The following is a 17923-nucleotide window of genomic DNA, read 5'->3' on the forward strand; positions in this document are numbered from 1 at the left end:
CGAATTAACAGGCATTAATTTTTAATTCTTAATTATGACGCTAAATGCCGGATTCAACCTTTTTCGCTTGACCGTTTTGCCCCTTGCTAGTTATTTCACACCAGTAGGAGTATTTTAATAGTTTGATCATATTAAGTGTCATAAGCTCCATATTAAGTGTCATAAGCTTTAATACTTACTATATATGCATATAACACATAACATAAACTGTGCGGTGTGTACCAGTAAAATATAATCACCCTAAGTTATCATACAATCATAATAATTCTCCTAACATATAACAGTAACGTACATTTTAAAAGGAACGTGATCAAATGAAAACTCTAAATATTGTACGAACTCAAAATTATGATCTGGACCATTGAAAAATGTCAACAGATCACAAAAAAACATCAACAGAAAAATGTCAACAAAATTTCAACGGTAGTCAATGATTGATGTTGTGTTGATATTGTGTTGACACTAAAATCTTGAAATTTTACACCGTGTGATATTGTATTGAAACTATGTTAAAGAGTTATGAGTTTGTACAATATATAAGTTTGCATTTTATCACTGCCCAATTTTAAAATTCCCCCAAATATAATACTCCACTTACTAATTATTTAAGCTAAGTACTATTATGTAATTGTACTAATATATTCAAATTCACATAAGCTTATTTTTTTCTTTTTCCGTTAAATAACAATAATTTTGAAATTTATGGATTCATATTTCGTTTGCTCATTTATACAGTATTTTTTTTTGTCTTAAAACATGTACAACTATTTACATAACTTATATTCACCTGCGGCCTGCCTAACACGAGAATCCCATTAACAACGGACTAAAGCTCTAAACTTTTCATTACTCCTCCGTTCCTGCCTAAGTGAGAACGTATTCCTTTTTGGTACGGTCATAATCTAGGTGAGATGTTTTCTTTTCTTTAACAATAATTAACTCACTCATTCTCTTATACTTAATCTTCTTATCTCTCCTACTTTATTCTCTTTCGCTCTTACTTTATTCTCTCTTTTTCTCTTACATTACTATTAATAATTTAATTCACTAAATACCACTACCTAAATTATTGTGTTAAAATAAAAATGTCTCGCTTGGACCGGAGGGAATAGTACTTAATATTTTTATTAATAATGTAAAATATACTCATGTTGTTGTGTTGAAGAGCTTAACACGATCTATACGCCAAAATACTACTACTACTTTATGATACAAAAATATATTAATACTTTTCTCATTAATTAAAATAATGAGTTAAAAAATGCAATTGTAATGATAATATATAGAAAAGAATAAGAAGCTGAGGAAGGCGAGGCTTTCGGCAACGTGTAATAACTGAAGGAGAAAAAGGAGAGGAGTAGAAGAAGAATCCATGGATGGCCACTAATATTAATATTCTGCACTCATCATCATTTTCACTTCCATTTCTCATTTTTTTTCTTTAGGTTTTCTCCTTCAACTTTCTTCATATTCCAATACTATATAACTCACCCTGCATTCCCTATCTTTCTCTCCCTTTCTTCTTCTTAATTCCAAGAGAAAGAGAGAGAGAGAGAGAGATATACACACCAGACCAGACATTCATATCTCTCTCACCCATTCACCTAATATGTGCTCCACACTTTCCAAATCTTAACTACAGATTCAGATTGAGATACACTTAATTCAACAACGGTATATATCTACATTTATTTCCAATTTCCAAATGCTAAATGCATGCACACTAATAAAAAACCATGCAAATTTTGATTCTGATAATTTGCAGCAAATGGAATTCAATGTGGCGTCATTGGTGGAAGATGTCCTCCAGCAGCAAGGGAAGCGACTCTGCGAAGCCGATAATTTCACCTCAAGAAGAGCTCAGGAAGCTTGTATAATCCATCTTTCTTAACCTTGCTTGACTAAACTTGATCATTTATTGTTGAAAAATGCACTTTTCTTTCTTCTTTCAAAATTTCTTGAACCCTGCTTAAGCCATGTGTGATCTGGAAATATTGGTGGTCTTGTTTTGTATGTTAATGCAGCATTGAAAAGATACGAGGCCGCGGGATGGCTGAGGAAGATGGTAGGGATAGTTTTAGGGAAAGATTTGCCTGCAGAGCCTTCTGAGGAAGACTTTAGAATTGGATTGAGAAGTGGCATTATTCTTTGCACTGTTCTTAACAAGATCCAGCCAGCTTCTGTCCCTAAAGTATGCCTAATTTTTCTTTATACTATTACTTTAATTAAAAGAATTTTGCTTCTTATTTTAAAATTGTATGTTGATGTTGGTAATGGTTTAGGTAGTTGAAGCACCTGTTGATAGTGTCATGATTCCTGATGGTGCTGCCCTCACTGCTTTCCAATACTTTGAAAATGTGAGGAACTTCCTTTTAGCCATACAGGAGATGGGGATTCCCACTTTTGAAGTCTCGGATTTGGAACAAGTATGTACGTTCCAACGAATAAAATTACGACTGAATATATGATGCAACATAGTAGTTAACAAGTAGTGATGGATTGCTAGGGAGGGAAGTCATTCCGGATTGTGAACTGCATTATTGCCCTCAAATCATACCATGAGTGGAAGCAGTGCGGTGGCCATGGGGTCTGGAAGTTCAGTGGAAACGCGACGCCTTGCAATTCTGTATCCAAGCCTCATCAAGGCAGAAAAAATTCTGATATGTTCCTCAGCTTTCTGTCAAGGAACTCTTCTTCAGCTGGTGATAGTAGTAGTATCACAGATGACAATGTATCTCCTTCGTTGCAAAAGCTTGTGTGCGAGCTTCTCTCTGATAAGAGTGCAGAGGAAATCCCTATTGTGAGTGATGATGTGATAACATATCCAACCTCTGTCCTTTTTGCAGCTTGCTAATTCTCTTTTTGGTGTCTTGTTTCGTTGCGACGAACAGATTGTGGAGAGTATTATAAGTAGAGTTAAGAAAGAGTTCGAGCGCAGGCTGGAAAGACAAACTAAAGTGGTAAGCCTAATATCTGCTGAGTTTGGATTAATTGGATGTTTAGTCACAATACTTGTTGAAACAGGAGAGAGGAAACATACCTTTGTAATAATCAAAGACTAAAATGAGACATTTGGCAGGTTGGAGCAGCTCCACATGACGAGAGCGACTCAACCTCGTGCATGAGTTCGGAGATTGAGGTCTGATAGCTTTAGGTTTAAAGCTAATAATACTATATGTATCTCAACCCACATTTCAAATTGAGTTTTTAGATCTTCATTACATTGCAATGATTTGTGTTGTTTCTTGATGCAAGGCGACGTCAAATGTAAGAAAAGCAGACAGTGGAGCTGGGAAAGATTTCTGCAATGAGGCTTCTGAAAACCTTCCTTTGAAGCAACAAGATTTCATTGATCTCCAGCACAGGACTGTAGAGGTAGGTCATCTGTCAAAAACTAGTGTTCTTCATCTTTGGATTGACAGCTTATACGAAGCCGATCTCACAACCTTGTAGGAACTAAGGAAGATCCTCAACTCGACAAAACAAGGCATGAACGTGCTGCAGCTCAAGTATCAAGAAGATGTTGATAGTCTAGGTACAGACGCAGATCCCTCGTTATACAACAAAGATTGAGACATAACAAGACTCTCTATGACTTCAAGTTTGGTTTTCGGTTTTTGGTTTAGGTGAACAAGTCGTACGCCTAGCTAACCTAGCTTCTGGATACCAGAAGGTTCTTGAAGAGAATCGGAAGCTGTACAATCAAGTGCAAGACCTCAAAGGTGAAGGAGAGCTCTTTATGTACATCTGTATTTCTTCATTGAATTAAAGGTTTTGTTGAATGTTACTTGAATGCAACAGGAAACATCAGAGTGTACTGCCGCGTGCGCCCTTTCATACCAGGGCAGAGCAATGGCTTGAACATACTCGACAATGTAGTTGACAACTCACTCACTATCCAAACAAGCGGAAAGCATGGGAAAGGGAAGAAAACATTCAGTTTTAGCAAGGCCTTTGGTCCAAACTCAACTCAAGGTATGTAACGTCGATCCTATTCTGACATACGAGTCTAGTTCTTGAGAAGTGAACAAGTTTATGTTTCTGTTTGTGCAGAAGAAGTATTTGCAGATACTCAGCCACTTATCCGGTCAGTCCTTGACGGATACAATGTCTGCATATTTGCTTATGGCCAAACTGGATCGGGAAAGACCTACACAATGGTGAGAAACCCAAACGCGAGGGGCTAATGAAGGCGTGTGTGTTGTTGCTATATTTCACACACACTTTTTTTGTTATCTGCAGACGGGGCCGAAGGAGCTGACAAAAGAAAGCCTTGGTGTAAACTACAGAGCATTGAGCGATTTATTTGAAATCTCAGAGGAGAGGAAAGACGCGATTGCTTACAGCATCTCGGTTCAAATGATGGAAATCTACAACGAGCAGGTCCGAGATCTCCTTGTGACAGATGGTAGCAACAAGAGATTGGAGATCCGCAACAATTCCTCCAATGGCATCAACGTGCCCAATGCGAATCTGGTGAATGTCGCCTCAACATCCGACGTCATAGACCTCATGAACCTTGGCCACAAGAACCGCGCAGTGGGATCTACCTCCATGAACGAGCGCTCCAGCCGCTCCCACAGGTACATCCCATGCTATGTGTTATATATTTTTTGTTAATCCGGAACTGAAAGTGGAGGTAACGTTGTTGTTGTTGTCAGTTGCCTGACGGTTCACGTGCAAGGCAAGGACTTAACCTCGGGTGCAACCCTGCGCGGGTGCATGCATCTGGTGGACCTGGCTGGGAGCGAGAGATGCGACAAAACAGACGCAGTTGGAGATAGGTTGAAGGAGGCTCAGCACATAAACCGATCGCTATCTGCTCTAGGAGACGTGATTGCTGCTCTAGCTCAGAAGAACGGTCATGTTCCCTACCGCAACAGCAAGCTCACGCAGCTGCTACAGGATTCTCTCGGAGGGCAGGCCAAGACTCTCATGTTCGTCCACATCAGCCCCGAGTACGAAGCCCTCGGGGAGACACTCAGCACTCTCAAATTCGCAGAGCGCGTCTCCACTGTGGAGCTTGGCGCGGCTAAGTCCAACAAGGACACCTCCGCTCCTGATGTCAAGGAGCTCAAGGAACAGATAGCGATGCTGAGAGCCGCCCTGGCTCGAAAGGAAGGAGCTGCTGTCTACATGGGAAGCCCTACATCCAGTGTATCTGTATCTTCTCCCTCCCACTCTTACAAGACAGAGGTAACAAAACATCAATTCTACACCAACTTTGTTTGTTTTTTGAATAAAAAGTGGAAATGGTGTGCATGAACAGAGCAACTCTTCTTCAAGGAGGCAGAGTTTTGAGAGTCAGGACTCGTGGCCGACGATTCAGGAGGCGGTGAAGACCGTGTCGCGTAGCAGCAGCCAAAGGATGTCTCCGGAGGTGCTCTTCGACAACAAGCGAAGCCCCGTGGCATCCACCAAGATAGCAGCACAAAGCCTAGACGATTCTGATTTGGAAGCTGAGCAAGATTACCAGGTGAAAACCACTAGCCTTGCAGCATCAAAGCTGAAACGGCCGACAACGAAGGTGGTGAAGACGCAAGAGACAAGGAGCCAGATTCCTCAGCCAAGTGGAAGAGTTGGAGGGATGAACAAAGCTGCGAGGCCAGTGTCAACATCTTCTTCGTCTCTGGTGAGGCGAAAGACGGCTGGTGGGAAGTGAAGGCAACAGCAACATCAACATCAACATCAACATCAACATTCAACAATCAACAATGAAGCTGAGCTTATGAGTTAACTATATTCTTGCTGGCTGTTTTCAGATATATTATTCATACATAATGAGAGAAGCGAAGAAGATCAAGTTTTTTATTCCTTTTCACATTTTTGGAAAAGGGCATCATCAACAAAGTATTATACTTCTTCCATGTCCATTTTCAACTTGTAGAAGTTGCTTGGGAGATTTGCATAGTGAGAAATAGCTCTTCATTTCTATCACTCTTGTTGCACACAACTGAAGCATTCGCTTGTAACTACTCCTTTACTATAGACTCTGTATGTAATTATACACAAGAATTTTGAATGTTTCATTATTGTTAATGTGCGGACGATCATACCATGTGAATAGTCATTCCTTCAATCTACGTCATGTCACTGACCCAGATATTTCATCTTTATTCTATCTTATTTTATATTTTGATAAACTTGCATAGTGCGGCTATGATCAGTTAATAACTATCTTAAATTGACTTGACAGCTGTATTAACAACCTACATTATAAATGTCAACAGAAGACAACATATATCAACTTCATTCATAACATTTCAGTTTCTTTATGTCGCAGGTCCAAACCCACCAGATTTTCCAACATTTGAAAATTCATGGGCGATGCATTTGTTTAATCACTCCATATAAAGTGGAGTACATGACAAATTAACCTATATTACTTTGATATTTTTATCCATCCCACCAACGTAAGATCCAGGTAAACAATGGTAGTATTTTCCAACAAAACTCATGGAACTTAAAAGAGGATGTAATAAATATTGGTATACTTACAAGGCTGAAATTGTTAGCTTCTAAACTAAATGGATGCTTGTCATAAAATATGAAACGAACCTAGCTCTATCGTTCCTCGAGTCCAAAATGTAAATATCATAACTCACCTGAGCTTTCCTTTGCTTTGCTGGAAGAGTAATCTGGCAGCAAACTTAGGGAATTGATATGTGCTTCATCTCTCCCATCTTCAGCACAACAGAAACAATGCGGCTCTTTTACATGACAATTTTCACAAATATTAAATGATTAAATAGTTTAATTTCAGACTGCTCTGATCACACAGATATTGCACACAATATGATCATATCTAACCATGTCAATTCTGGAATTAATGAGGATACTAACAAGGGTGACTGAATACCTACAAACTACACTAATAAGATACACATGATGAATGTAGAATCAAAGGAAAAAGAAGAAAAATCATCTTTGGATCTGATCGGCTGCATGGTTGCTAGCTGTGGACGATGAACCAGTCCTGCCGTTTAGTACTCCATTGTCTGCAGGAGGTGATACACCCCACTTTCCATCGGATTCTGTCGGTTCTATCACTTTAACAGACCCATCTGTCAATCCAACAGCGAATTGGTTTGCTTCCTGAGGATGAGCTGCCACCACCACCGGAGATACAGCTTGGCTTCTGGAACATGAAATAAACACGGTCGGAGAGAGAGAGAGTTCAGTGCAACATATGAAATGTAATCCAGGAAATCCAACCCCAAAGTGTGCATCTTTATGTGAAAATACAAAACATGAGAAAAGACAAATGCAAAGAACAAAATGATGAGGACATAAGCATTTAAGGATATAGGCCATGTTCTTACCCATTTATTGCTGATTGGGACAAATATGCAGTGGGAGCAACTCGGCATCTTAATCTCAATGTATCGGCGTCAAATACTCCAACGTTCCCATCAATAAAGGAAGCAAAAACAAGCTGACTGTTACATGAGTATGCTGCACAGGATATAGGAGCAGAAAGGGCATCTTGTGGGACCCACTACAGCAGAAAGAAGCAATCAGCTACACACAAGAAGTGGTTGAAAAGACAAACGAGTTGACATGGTACTTACCTGGCGTACGCGTTCCATCTTGGAAGCATCATATATTGCTAACTGAGTTTCGTGGGCTACAAGCAAGCGAACTTGGTCCGAGTGGAACTGCACTCGGGTGTCACCAGTAGGTGCTTTACCCGCAGGAAGTTGTATTGGAACCGCCTTTCTCTTCTCCCACGTGTCAATGCTCCATGTGCAAAGCTGCACGCAATAGGCAATTTGTCAGGGAAGGAAGAAACCCAAACTTAATACCCTCAAATCCAGCAAAAGATGTTTTTATTTCTCTCCTGCAATAACAACAGAAATATCAAGCACTATAAATAAACAAAGAACATGACTTACTTGAGCATCAGCACCAGAAGACACCAATATGTTTAGGGTAGTAGAAAAAGCTAATCCAGTAATGCGCTTCTGATGGCCTTTCAGTTTTGATTTCACCTGTTATGTTTCCGGTCAATGTAATTAGTAGTAGCAGCTTAGGAGTGCAGATCCAAATATTTCACTGAAGAGGGTCAAATAATTACCTCATCAACTCTCACATTGTAGATGTGGATGGTTGAGTCCTCCATTCCAATTGCTATTATGTTGTTATCTTGTGGGTGGAACGCCAAGAAAGTGGAAGCAGGTGGTGGTGGCATAAATGTTGTCATCACCTGTGGAGAAATATTTATTGCTTACAAAAACTAGAGACCTACTCTAAGTAAACAGGTCCTGATGAACATTACTTACTTTGAATGTCATCATATTGAACAACGAAACTTTTCCACCAGCAGCTGACATTACATAGGAGTCATTCTTTGAGAGAGCAATGCATGGAACAGCTTCCTCAAGGTTAACGCCTGTGATGTCATTAGTCATAAGAAGACCACTGTTTGGTTGCCAATGTTGAGGAACAACACTGGCAGTGGCCTTACAAAAATAAAATAAAAATTCAGATATCATTCCATGAAACAATCCAAGAGGCATAAGTATAAGTACACAAAAATGACACTAAGCTAATATAATATCAATTCTGTTACCTTTCCACTTGGGTTTTGCTCATTGCGGACCCACTTCCAAAGCTTTTGGATGCCATTTGATCCAAGGGCCAATATACCAACACCAGAATTTGTATAAAGGAGCCGAGCAACCTACAACAAAATTACAGTTAATGCATCATGTGCTGGACAAATAAACAAGAAGTCCGGGTGTACTAGGTACCTTGTTGGTAGCATCGGCGCTATCCGGCATGGTGACCATGCGGCAATGAGCAGGATCCATGATTTCAGTTAACTGCACAGGTTTCATCTTATCATTAACATCATCCAAAGCTCTAGGCTTTTCCACACTTCTAGCCATGGAATCTACACCGTTCTGAAACAAAAGCCCATAAGTTGCAATATTAACCATAGAGTATGAACCATGTGGAGTAATGGATACATAATAATGTCGTTTAGAGTAAAGGGGTTGAAATTATTCTGCATTGACCTTAAGCAATCAATGGAATGGATGACTCTGACAAATAATAATGAATACATGGATTGACAGTATATGTTTGCTTAATCAAAAGGAAGAAATATATTTGAATTAGTGAATATATAGTTATGCCAAGTAAAATCTTAAACAACCCAAAAAAGAATTAAACAATGACATACAAGGATGAGAGATGGCCTAACAGGAGAGCTTCTTTCCACTTTAGGAGCGACACTTGGAACAGCAGATCCTGAAGCCTGCTCAATACAATAGAAGACTGTCACACAAAACTGTCAACAAGCTAAAGATCAGGAAGAATATGGACTCACGAAAGACACCTTAATAGCTGCAGCTTCCAGAGGAGATCTTAATGCCTCAAAAGGTGGGGCTTCAACTGTTCTCAAGGATCTCATACCAGTAGCATTCGCTAGTATCTTGATTCCATTGTCAGTAGTAGTAACAGCAAGCAGATTGCCTTCCTTATTAAATCTCAAGCGTGGAAGACTCTGCATGAACCAGCAATATTTCGACATTATATTACCGGGCTTATCAAATAAAATTACACAATTTCAGCATTCAGGTGGCCTGACAACACATAAAGACTCACCGGAATACCACCATCTGCATCCGTAGTTGTAAGTACGTTGATGTTATCCATGTCCCAGAACTTTATCTGGCTATCTTCACCTACAGCAAGAAAATGATTCTGTGTAGTATCAAATTGCAGAACACCACCACACTTCTTTCTAAATCCAGTATAAGTTCTTTTTATTGCCCCTTCACTTTCATTCCACTCGACCAGATGAGCGTCCCCATCTTTCCCGGCTCCACAGGAGAACAACCTGAAAAGGAGTAATGTTCCATTAAATTTACTGCAAAATATGAGAAACAAAAGAAGCAACAAGGGAATCTATAAACCCTCTCCTGGCATAACTTAACAGAGCATAGCTAAGCAGCAAGAGGTAAACATATCACCTGCCCCCATCTGCACTATATAGCATAGTGGTACACCAATGCCCAGGAGCATCATAGTCAACTCTGGATCCCATGTTATCATAAAGCCAAGCTTTGATTTTTCCATCAACAGCAGTTGAGAAAATAAACTGCGAGCATAGAGCAGAAATAGATGATAACTTTACACTGAAGAATGTTATCTCATAAGAATTGGTAAAATCAGAGAAGTCATGCTGTGATTCACAACTCGGAATTATAACAAAAATGGAGTAACTTTTAACTGACATAATTATGCTGCTCCACTAAAATATCTTGTTAGTTATACAAAAGAATGTCGTAATGGTTGAAAAGTGAACCAAACCCAGAAGGGTTCAAAACAATAGCAAGACTTTTTTTAATCCTTCTGATCCTCTAATAAGAGGGGAGCAAATCAGCAGGGACTGCTGCAAGGATCAACCTGATATAGAGTGAAAGACAACACAACTAAATGCACTTGCTAATATGTCCACATAAGAAGCATGCCACACAACAGCAATTAAAAGGGAAACACACAAATAGAAATATGACCAGAAATAAATATAGGAACTGAAAAGATGAAAAAAAAATGGGGTGAAGTGTGAACTTGGAAAAGAGATTCCTTAAAGGGAACCTCTTTTGTGGCATTTAATAATAGGGAAAAACGCCAATCTCATTGGGGCGTTTAAACACGCCAATCAGATTGGTGCCTACATTTTAAATAATAGTAGCTCGGTGGCTTCAAGCCAATGTGCAAAACTGTTGACCTGTGTTCGATTATTTTAAATGTTAGTAGTATTTTTTTTAAAACTTCTTTGTGTTTTTTATTATATCTCATTACTTTATTGATTTAATTTTTATATATGGACTATAATAAAATAAGTAATTATGTGTGAAAAATCGATAAATTTATCAATGTATTTAATATAAAATAATATTAGCTAATAAATAATGAATACACTCCACTATTTTCAAAAGTGGAAAAAATGAAAAAAACGCAAGAAATTGGCAAATGTTAATAGTAGGATTCGAACGTTGGTCTCAAGCTTTACACAAAGGCTCCTTACCACTGAGTTACACATTTCATTTGTTATAACTAAGACATTATAAATGTAATCAGAAAAACGCCAATGTGTGTTTAAACACGTCGTCGTGATTGGCGTTTTCAAACACGCCATTGGCATTTTTACCATTCTTAGAAAGCGAAAAAAAAAGTTCCACTTGGCATTTTTACCATTTTTAGAAAGCAAAAAAAAAAAAGTTCTAATTCACGGAACCGATATTCCAAACTCATCCCATATTCGAATTTTGCCGTGTAAAGACAATGGCAATCCTCTTACGAGGCCCTACAGTAAATAATTGTCCTTAAACTAAACTCAAGACTTCACAACCCTCTCAAACTCAAGGTACCTACACGTGAGGATTCGAAGATGCACATCCGAATTCAACATTAGTACTCCCTCTGTCCCATTCAAGATGCCCACATTCTTGAATGGCACGGGATTTTCGGTGGAGTAGTTAAGTATGATAAAGTTGAGTGAAAAAGGTAATTGAATATTTTAATGAGAGATGAGATGAATTTGTTTTCAAATATGGAAAGTGGACATCTTGAGTGGGACAAACTAAAAAGGAAATATGGACATCTTGAATGGGACGGAGGGAGTATGATATTGTCTACTTTTGATCAAACCCTCACGGGTTTATTCTTAGGTCATTCCCCAAAGGGCCCTATACTGTTGAAGTTGGGGTAGAACTTAAATATTGTTTGCAACTTTATTTATTCCATGATGTGGGATGATTTGCATGCCCCAACAATATATACCAACAAGGAAATAAATGCAAGAATTGCAATAACTAGAATAATAACTACTACCTGATATAATCACCAATTAACTCCCCATTAACTTCAAATAACTACCCAATAATTCAATCATCAAGCAATGATATCACAACCATTCTGGAACAGTAAGGGAAAAATTAGTGTAGTAAAGTACAAAGTTCCTACCAGCATCAGTCCTCAAGAAGTGTTTCTTTGGATGCTAACTTAAGAGCTTTAAGAACCACAGTAAATCTAAAATCTCTGCACGTATATTCCACCAAATAAAGCATCATCATGCACAATTTGCAACTGTACCTGAATATTCTCTTTCTGATGAGGGCAAATTGAATAAACAGGTGCTTCATGGCCCTCAAAGTTGAAAAGCTTTCTTCCTGTCAAATCCCACACCTGCAACATCACTCTCCGTCAGTTGTTCTGCAGCAAGAATCTAAAAATATATTTCAGAAGCAAAAAAAAAGTTACTTACCTTTATAAGCTTGTCATCCCCACAAGTCACCACACACAGTTGCTTATTTGGATGAGCAAAAGCAATGTCATTGACTCCTCCTGAGTGAGCATCGATCTACATAACAAATTAACTGTGAGAACCTTGTTTCTCGACTTTCACCACTAATTAACAAGTACAAAAGCAGATCATACCTCCAAATGCTGGCGTAAATCATTTGGCCCCGTATATGCATATAAATGGATTAAGTGCTTGGAAAATGCAGCTCCTGAAACATGAGATATATTACTTGATTTGGTAACAAAATCACAGACACCAACTCAAAGAGAGTAATACACAATTATACCACAGAAACTCCCATCTGGACTCCAAGTAACGCGGCTCACAGAAAATGGTGCATCCTTGGCAGCAGAAGCCTATTCAGAAGTTCGGTTTGTAAAGGAATGGTAACGGTTTCACAAAGCATACAGTGAATACCGACAAATTCTAGCAGAGTAGAACCTACTTTCAATTTTTGTATTTTTTTCTGTTTAGGGGTGATAAACAAATATAGATTCTTGAATGGGTAATATATATTTTTTGGACTTAGTATATGGCAAATACGCGTCTCCACAATGTGTTTTTCAATTTTGGAGTAACACATTCGTGACATGCGTGATTCAAAACACATGTAATGAATGCGTAACTAGCGCATAACAAATTCAGAACTTAATACCCAATATGCATCGTTCTGGATTTCTTAACCAACCATTTCTCAATTGGATAAAGTGATGTGCCTTATGTGTAATCTGATACATAGGTTCTAGGTGTCATCATGATTCTTAGATGTCATCATCCCCTTCATGTCATATACTTTATTTGTATTACATTTAATTTAATTTAATGAAATAGTGTGATATGATGTACCATCTCACTTATCCATTGTTATTCCAAAAATGTTTATTCTAACAAAATTTGACTCCTTATCCATCTTATTAGAATATAAAAGATAATTTAGAGATTTAATAATGTAGGGTCATGTTAAAGTGCAAATAACATTTTAGTGCATAACCAAGACCAATCAATGACTATTATATCTTAAAGTGAGTGGACAGGATTAAAACTCCTACTTGGATTCTGGGTTATTCGAATGTGGGATATTCAGGCTGAAATTTTATCAGGTTAGAAATTCGCAACCCTATCTCTAAACCTTCGGGGTTTCGGGCTAGCCCAACAGGCTGATCGAGTTTGAATAAAATAATTGAAATTGTATGCATATATTTTTTAATCTTAAAATTCTTATATACTATAATAAATCAATATATACAAAAAATTAAATCATAAAAGGACTGTACAGCTCTTAATCGCAGCGGACTAAAATGGCAAACCGGTACTCCTAATGCCGGAGGGAGGGAGTATATATATATGTGTCAAGAAATCCATTGTATCCAGTTTATTGAAATTTATGATACTTCATATAATTTGTTACAATTACACGTAGTTTATCTAATTTGCTTGCTAGAGACTGCATCTGCCAAAGGCCCGAAACCTATGTGGGGCAGGTCACTTTCTTCAAGAAAAGAAATGATTGCTTAAAAATTGAGATAACTACATGTATTCATTCATTTCGCAATTTGATGGCTTACTGTCTCTGTCTGTAAGAAATCTGGAATACAACATATATTTTCACTAGTACGCATTCATTGCATGCGTTTTTGAATCACGCATTTCACGAAGGCGTTACTCCAAAATTGAAAACGCATTGAGGAGATGTGTGTTTGCCATATATATATATAAGTCCCAAAAAATATTATCCATTGGGGAATCTATATTTTATTTTCACCCCAAAACAGAAAAAAACCTTCAATTTTTACCAAATAAACTGCTTGTATGATAAATATGGAGATTAACTACAAACAAGGTAAAAAACTAATACATGGACATGCTAAATGCAACTCTGGAAGAAAAAATATAAACCTGGAAAGTTAATGTGCAAGCTTGCATCTCCCAAATCTTGAATGGCTTTGAACATAACTTCTCTCTTATTCCGGCTTCCCAAAGAGTTATTTCACCACTATTGCAGCCCACTGTTAAGGGACATCCCACATTCAAGATTAAATTAAGAAAATGAACATGTGATAGTAAATAGGAAACTGATTATATCTAAAAGAAGATAATTATACCAAGAAGTAATGTTTGGTGTGATGGATGAAAGTCCATGCTTGTTACGGCAGATCCCTGATGCAGTGTAAAGGCCACAGTTCTTGGCAAATCATCCAGAGACCAAGATGCCTGCTGACGAATTGTAGGATATGTGACCTATAATAAAAGAACAGTCAGCATTGACAGAAAGAAAATGGCTTATTCTTGTCAAACATAATAGCAACATTAACATACAAGAATAATTAGCATGTGATGAAAACATGACTTAATTTTATGAAATCAGTTCCATTCAACAATGAGCAAAATTACCTCTTCAACTGACTGTGCAGGACGCAAACGCTTCATAAGTTGCTCGTGATCAGCATTTGGGTATTCAACCATCATACCAAGAGTTGCTGGGGGAGTAATTGGGCGCTTTAAAATTGAAACTACATAAAATTGCAAAAGACATCAACACTATTGCAGGAAAACCTACTCATAGTTAAGAAATAAAATCATATGAACAAAAATATATATTCTACCAGCATCTCAGAGAAAATGAGCTTCTTAACCATTACCTTGATTGGGTGGGACAGGCAAGGAAGAAGCTGTAACAACAGCTGCTTGAACAGATGAAGATGCAGCGGCATTTACCATCCAACCAGCTAAGGCATTAGCATTGGCTGCAGCTGCAGTAGGTGGGAATGGCTGCCAACATAAAACAGAGATGTTACAATTTACGTAACCCAATAGCAGACATACTCTAATACCAGACAAGGTCAGATAATGAATGTATAAAGAGGTAAGCACTTATACCCCATGAGCTCCAAGAGATGTGTATGCAGCAGGCTTTGCAACTGCAGGTGTGGGGAGATTAACAGGAGTAGGTGCAAGAGCCCCATTTGGGGGACTGCATGTATGGTCATTGAATAAAGTCTTAATATCTGGATTTGGCCTAGGATTCTTACAGAGTTGGTGCTGCCAATTCAAACTGCATGAATGACAATCAGAGTGCAAATTTGAGGCGATCAATAAAATGTCAACAGAACCAGTGGATTATACTAAGACCGATTTATGAATCAATATATTACGTTCTAAAGTAGCAAGCAATGAGAATTATACCTTTGGTTAATAAGTGTTCTCAATCTAGATGACTTCAAAGTAGGAAAACCAAGCTTTTCACGGAAAAGAGGATTAGCTTCAATTAGCTTTTTGAGTTCTATTAACATTATGCTGCGAGCAGTCTTAGTGTCACCGTATTTGGAAAGCTGCTCATTCTCCCTGTCAATAGTTCACATTAATATGATTTACCGAATACAATAAATCTACACTATAAATGCCAGGATAAAGTATGCAGTGAAGAAAACAGTCCTTTGTGATATGACCTTGGCTTGGAAGTATCCAAGAGATAAATCAAACCTTTTTGTGCACAACACAAGAAACACATCCTAACAATTTGACTTCCTAAAAAAGCAAAAATATAAAGGAAAAAAAAAACTCAAAAGGGTAGCCATTGTTCTTGAGACGAGATAGTAGTACAAAACTCGATGTCTTCTATAACAGAAATTCACCACATCATAGAAACTTTTCAATTTATAATATAGCATTGCATCATGGATTTTTCACAATTCACATCAATCAGAATGTAAGCAGATTTTAAAAGTTACTGAGTGACTGCTGATATAAGGCCACAAGCGAATCAAAAGCCCCAATTAATCTGATAAAATTTGAAACTAGACCTTCGTTCATAATTGCATAATAATATTAGTCGGTTAAGCAGTCTTATTTATCATCAAATAAAAACAGCTGTGCAATGACCAGATAAAATTAATGGAATACATAGTACCTGAAATTGCCAAGTGTCAATAACTGAGTAATTTCCTTGTATAGATCTTCATTAAATGTTGAGAAGACCTTCAAGTCATTCACCAGGATCTCAACAGCCTTCGCTTTGTCTTGCCTGATGATACCAGTCAAGACTAAGTAAGAAGCAGAAGTATGGGCAAAAGGAGCAAACACATGACGATGCAATTAAAGCATATGTAGAAATGAATTAATAATTTTCCGGAAAATGGTAAGTCAAAAGAATATACCGATCAAGAGCTTCAAGATATTTCTGCTTTCGGATTTCAAAAAATATCTTCATTGAGTATCTGTTGTCATCTACTTTAGTAAATCCAGACAAGTACTTCTCGACTTCATCCCATTCACCAGCGTGGACCTTCTCCTCAAAGTATTTCATGTTAAAGAAAAAGCCCGATTCTTGTTCAAGCCTAAAAAGGACAAGTTAATACGATGATCAAGGCCGAACTTCTCAACAAAAAGCAGTAAAAACTAATAATGTGGCCCCACTTCATTCAACCATAAGATAGCGTTCCTCCATACCATCTGAGATTGGACAGTGAGAGCCCTTAAAAGATGCCAATACGATAGTATTATGTAGTGATTAATTTTTTCTTTACCAAAGTCTGCAGCTGTTCATTTAATTTTCCAGTGAGAGATAAAGTAGCAGACCTTCTCAGATCCAGTAAAAACAGAGAATTTTGCAAAAATCTCAGTTTCCAATCCAAAACAGCAAATTCATCACTAAAATAAAACCTCGATTACTAAATTGTACTATCAACTAACCAATTGCAACCTTTATCTCCTCTACTTTCTCTAATTCAAGGCATAACCAAGACAAAGGTCAAAACTTTCATATCCATTTCACCATTAAAAAAGTTCTTAATCACGTTCAACCCAAATATACGACCAAACGCACATAACGACGGAAAACAATCCAACGAAATGCCAGAAATAACTCAAAACAGGAAACGAATACTAAATTAGAAAAGGGGAAAATATCAATAGAAACAAAAAGAAAAAGCTGCAGAAATATACTTGTGAACGGACTCCTTGAATTTCTCCTCCTCGAGGAACTGAAGAATTAAGAAAACCAACTCTCTGCTGAGCGACGACATTTCCGACCTCAGATTTCGCAGAATCTAAAGCTAAAATCCACAGATCGAACCCCTCAAAAACAAATTCTGATGGCTCCACACAACAACTCCTCCCAATGTTTTCTCCTCTCTAGGGTTTCTCTAAAAACACAGGCTGCGACGAGAAGGAAAGGCACAGAGAGAGAGATAGAACTTGTTATATACACAAACAAAGAGAGATGAGACTTGTATATATGGAAGGAGAGAGAGAAAGTAGAATTAGAGGTGGTGGGGAAAAAAAGACTTAGCCTCGCTATCTTCGATGCGTTTGGCAGGAGTCTATCTTCTTCCACTGACTTATCACTGATAAGCTAGTTCACTTATAATTACATCACTTACTTCTATATGATATGTTAGATTTCTTATCTATAAGCTTATCATTCGTGAGGTGGAGGGGAAAGTTGTAGGGGTTGGCGGATTTGAAACGGGGGTTAAACCTAGTTGAATATTCGGGCTGGGTTACAGAATTTACTGACGTCGCTATCCTACGTTATTAAATCGCCGCGGTTCTCGTGATACTTTCGGAACGATTTTCTCGTTTGATCTCTTTAGAACATGGACAATC

At 37.9% G+C, this 17923-nt stretch overlaps 2 protein-coding genes across 2 annotated transcripts; one reads left to right on the forward strand and one right to left on the reverse strand.

The window, feature by feature from the left end:
* The first annotated feature begins 1539 nt into the window (after window positions 1–1539).
* On the forward strand, window positions 1540–6079 carry LOC125203639 (kinesin-like protein KIN-14I). Its single transcript, XM_048102029.2, has 15 exons — window positions 1540–1674; window positions 1766–1871; window positions 2025–2191; window positions 2283–2426; window positions 2507–2800; window positions 2892–2960; window positions 3080–3139; window positions 3256–3375; window positions 3454–3535; window positions 3627–3722; window positions 3802–3975; window positions 4054–4160; window positions 4243–4583; window positions 4662–5196; window positions 5270–6079. Exons 2-15 carry the CDS (start codon window positions 1769–1771, stop codon window positions 5660–5662), a joined length of 2685 nt encoding a protein of 894 aa, XP_047957986.1. The 5' UTR covers window positions 1540–1674; window positions 1766–1768; the 3' UTR covers window positions 5663–6079.
* A 380-nt stretch (window positions 6080–6459) lies between these two features.
* LOC125203637 (topless-related protein 3-like) lies at window positions 6460–17601 on the reverse strand. The gene is made up of 25 exons (XM_048102028.2): window positions 17261–17601; window positions 16474–16653; window positions 16227–16340; window positions 15503–15661; window positions 15197–15371; window positions 14959–15088; window positions 14711–14829; window positions 14422–14557; window positions 14216–14325; window positions 12606–12675; window positions 12454–12527; window positions 12281–12376; window positions 12109–12201; window positions 9981–10108; window positions 9613–9847; window positions 9344–9511; window positions 9188–9262; window positions 8754–8906; window positions 8573–8683; window positions 8283–8462; window positions 8078–8206; window positions 7896–7991; window positions 7572–7754; window positions 7323–7498; window positions 6460–7138 (listed from the first exon to the last, which is right to left on the reverse strand). The coding sequence occupies exons 1-25, from the start codon at window positions 17338–17340 to the stop codon at window positions 6922–6924; spliced, it is 3387 nt and encodes a 1128-aa protein (XP_047957985.1). The 5' UTR covers window positions 17341–17601; the 3' UTR covers window positions 6460–6921.
* Between the last annotated feature and the right edge of the window lie 322 nt (window positions 17602–17923).

The sequence above is a fragment of the Salvia hispanica genome, chromosome 6 (genome assembly GCF_029641045.1).
Source record: "Salvia hispanica isolate PSC_SH4W2 chromosome 6, Shi_PSC_v1, whole genome shotgun sequence".
NCBI classification, from domain to species: Eukaryota; Viridiplantae; Streptophyta; class Magnoliopsida; order Lamiales; family Lamiaceae; genus Salvia; species Salvia hispanica.

Excerpts from the sequence above, each read along its gene's own strand:
- LOC125203639 (XM_048102029.2), top strand. The coding sequence starts at position 1,769 with ATGGAATTCAATGTGGCGTCATTGGTGGAAGATGTCCTCCAGCAGCAA. Across the intron at positions 1,872-2,024 it reads AAGAAGAGCTCAGGAAGCTT|CATTGAAAAGATACGAGGCC; the intron begins GTATAATCCATC and ends ATGTTAATGCAG. Across the intron at positions 3,976-4,053 it reads TGGTCCAAACTCAACTCAAG|AAGAAGTATTTGCAGATACT; the intron begins GTATGTAACGTC and ends CTGTTTGTGCAG.
- LOC125203637 (XM_048102028.2), bottom strand. The coding sequence starts at position 17,340 with ATGTCGTCGCTCAGCAGAGAGTTGGTTTTCTTAATTCTTCAGTTCCTC. Across the intron at positions 9,848-9,980 it reads TATAGTGCAGATGGGGGCAG|GTTGTTCTCCTGTGGAGCCG; the intron begins GTGATATGTTTA and ends ACTCCTTTTCAG. Across the intron at positions 8,684-8,753 it reads GCGCCGATGCTACCAACAAG|GTTGCTCGGCTCCTTTATAC; the intron begins GTACCTAGTACA and ends ATTTTGTTGTAG.